This window comes from Ichthyophthirius multifiliis, assembly GCF_000220395.1.
Source record: "Ichthyophthirius multifiliis unplaced genomic scaffold scaff_1120509250167, whole genome shotgun sequence".
Lineage (NCBI taxonomy): Eukaryota > Ciliophora > Oligohymenophorea > Hymenostomatida > Ichthyophthirius > Ichthyophthirius multifiliis.
The window spans coordinates 1-1,742 of NW_004087023.1; the positions used below are offsets into that span (position 1 = coordinate 1).

Consider the following 1,742-nt stretch of genomic DNA (forward strand, 5'->3'; position numbering starts at 1 on the left):
TGTTAATAAATATATGGATAAAATTGAAACAAAGTTAAAAATTTGATTATATTCAAAAGTTTATTAAAATATTCATTTTTGCAAAGAATTAATAAAGAATATGATTATAGTGTTTATAATAAATTATATAATATTTTTATTGTGAAATAAAAAGAAATATATAAAAAGCAATTAATAATTAATTTATTTATTATTTTTCTATAAAACATATTTAAAAAAATTCGAATTTATTTTATTATAAGATAAAAAAAAAAAAATTGTTAAAAATAATAAAAAACAAAAATATTTATAAATAAATATTAGGAAAAAAAATATTTTTATATATATGAAATAAATAAATATTTATAAAATTTTCATTTATCTAAGTAAATTTATTATAAAAGTAATCTAAAAAAAATAATTAAATATAACTTTTGAAAAATATATTTATTTATTTATTTATTTATTTATTTATTTATTTTTTTATTTATTTATTTATTTATTATAACTTTTTTTTTTTATTTATTTATTTCATTTTATTATAAATATATATTTTTTTGCTATTTAATTAATAAATACATATATTTGACTTTATTTTTTCAAAAATTATAAATCTTTAGTTTTATTGAATTTTATTATTTTAAATTAATTTTTATATATATATATATATTATTTTTTTTTTTTTATTATATATGTTTTTAAAAAATTGCGATTTTACAATTTTATTTTATATATTATTGTTTTTAAAATCTAATATAATTAAATATTGAAATATAGTGAAGCTTTAATGACAGATAAATTACTTAATAACCTTTAAAATTATGATATTTAGAATTAGGAAGCATATTAATAGAAGCTCCGTTAACTAGAGTGAAACACAAATAATAAGGAAATTCTACCAATATTATTAATATTATGATAGAATATTATACTTTTATTTATTAATTTTATTTAATTATGACTGAAAGCATTTAAATATAGCCTTAATCTTAATGTTTACTAAGATAATAGGTATTCTAGACTGAATTTCGGAAAACATTAGTAGATAGTGTTCATTAAAAAGGAGGCCTAATAGTAATCTAAATATGGAATTTTGGAAGATAAATAAGCCCATCTTAATTAGGGAGATAGAAAGTTGTAGCCCCGTTAGCTAAAGCGATAAATTGTTTAAACGGCTGAACTATGCGACTAAGAATCTCATGAAGTACTTCAGGAGTTAACTTATTAAGAAGTAAAAGAAGTAACTTAATAATTTAAAGGAGTAGCTATAAATGCAAAACTAACTGGCTTTGACGGAGTAAAATTAAATGATTTAAATAGACATTTAGTTGAACAATTTTAAGAGATGACTCTAATTTAAGAATTGATGACTATAGAATAAGTATTTAAAATAGATATATGCTTGCATTAGCAGTTATTTCTATTTTTAGAAGTAAAAGAGAAGCTAAGGATTTCACCTACAAGAATATTTGGAGGTAAATATAAAAGTAATCATTTAGAATTAATTATGTAAATATCTTTTAGACAAACTCGATAAATGAAACTTAACGTATATCTAATTAAAAAGGCATGGTAAATTAGATACGAATCCTACTATAAATATGCTGCTCATATATAAATACCTGATTTATTCAAAACCCTAAGATAATAAATGCTACAAAGGTAGTATTATCCTAATGATGACATTCTATGAAGTTGTTGAGTCAGTAGATAATAATATTGCTGAAGCTTTATCTTTTGGTCTATCATATTGCTAATATTGA

General features: G+C 18.1%; 1 protein-coding gene across 1 annotated transcript, besides 2 other annotated features; it reads left to right on the plus strand. All coding sequences in view use genetic code 6, as the record gives it.

Annotated features, from left to right (window-relative positions):
* The first annotated feature begins 235 nt into the window (after positions 1-235).
* Positions 236-297: a microsatellite.
* Positions 298-423: 126 nt separating this feature from the next.
* Positions 424-516: a microsatellite.
* An 861-nt stretch (positions 517-1,377) lies between these two features.
* Positions 1,378-1,742, plus strand: IMG5_052760 (hypothetical protein; the record flags this gene model as incomplete). The annotated part of the gene is made up of 2 exons (XM_004037380.1): positions 1,378-1,454; positions 1,547-1,742. 2 exons carry the CDS (start codon positions 1,378-1,380, stop codon positions 1,740-1,742), a joined length of 273 nt encoding a protein of 90 aa, XP_004037428.1.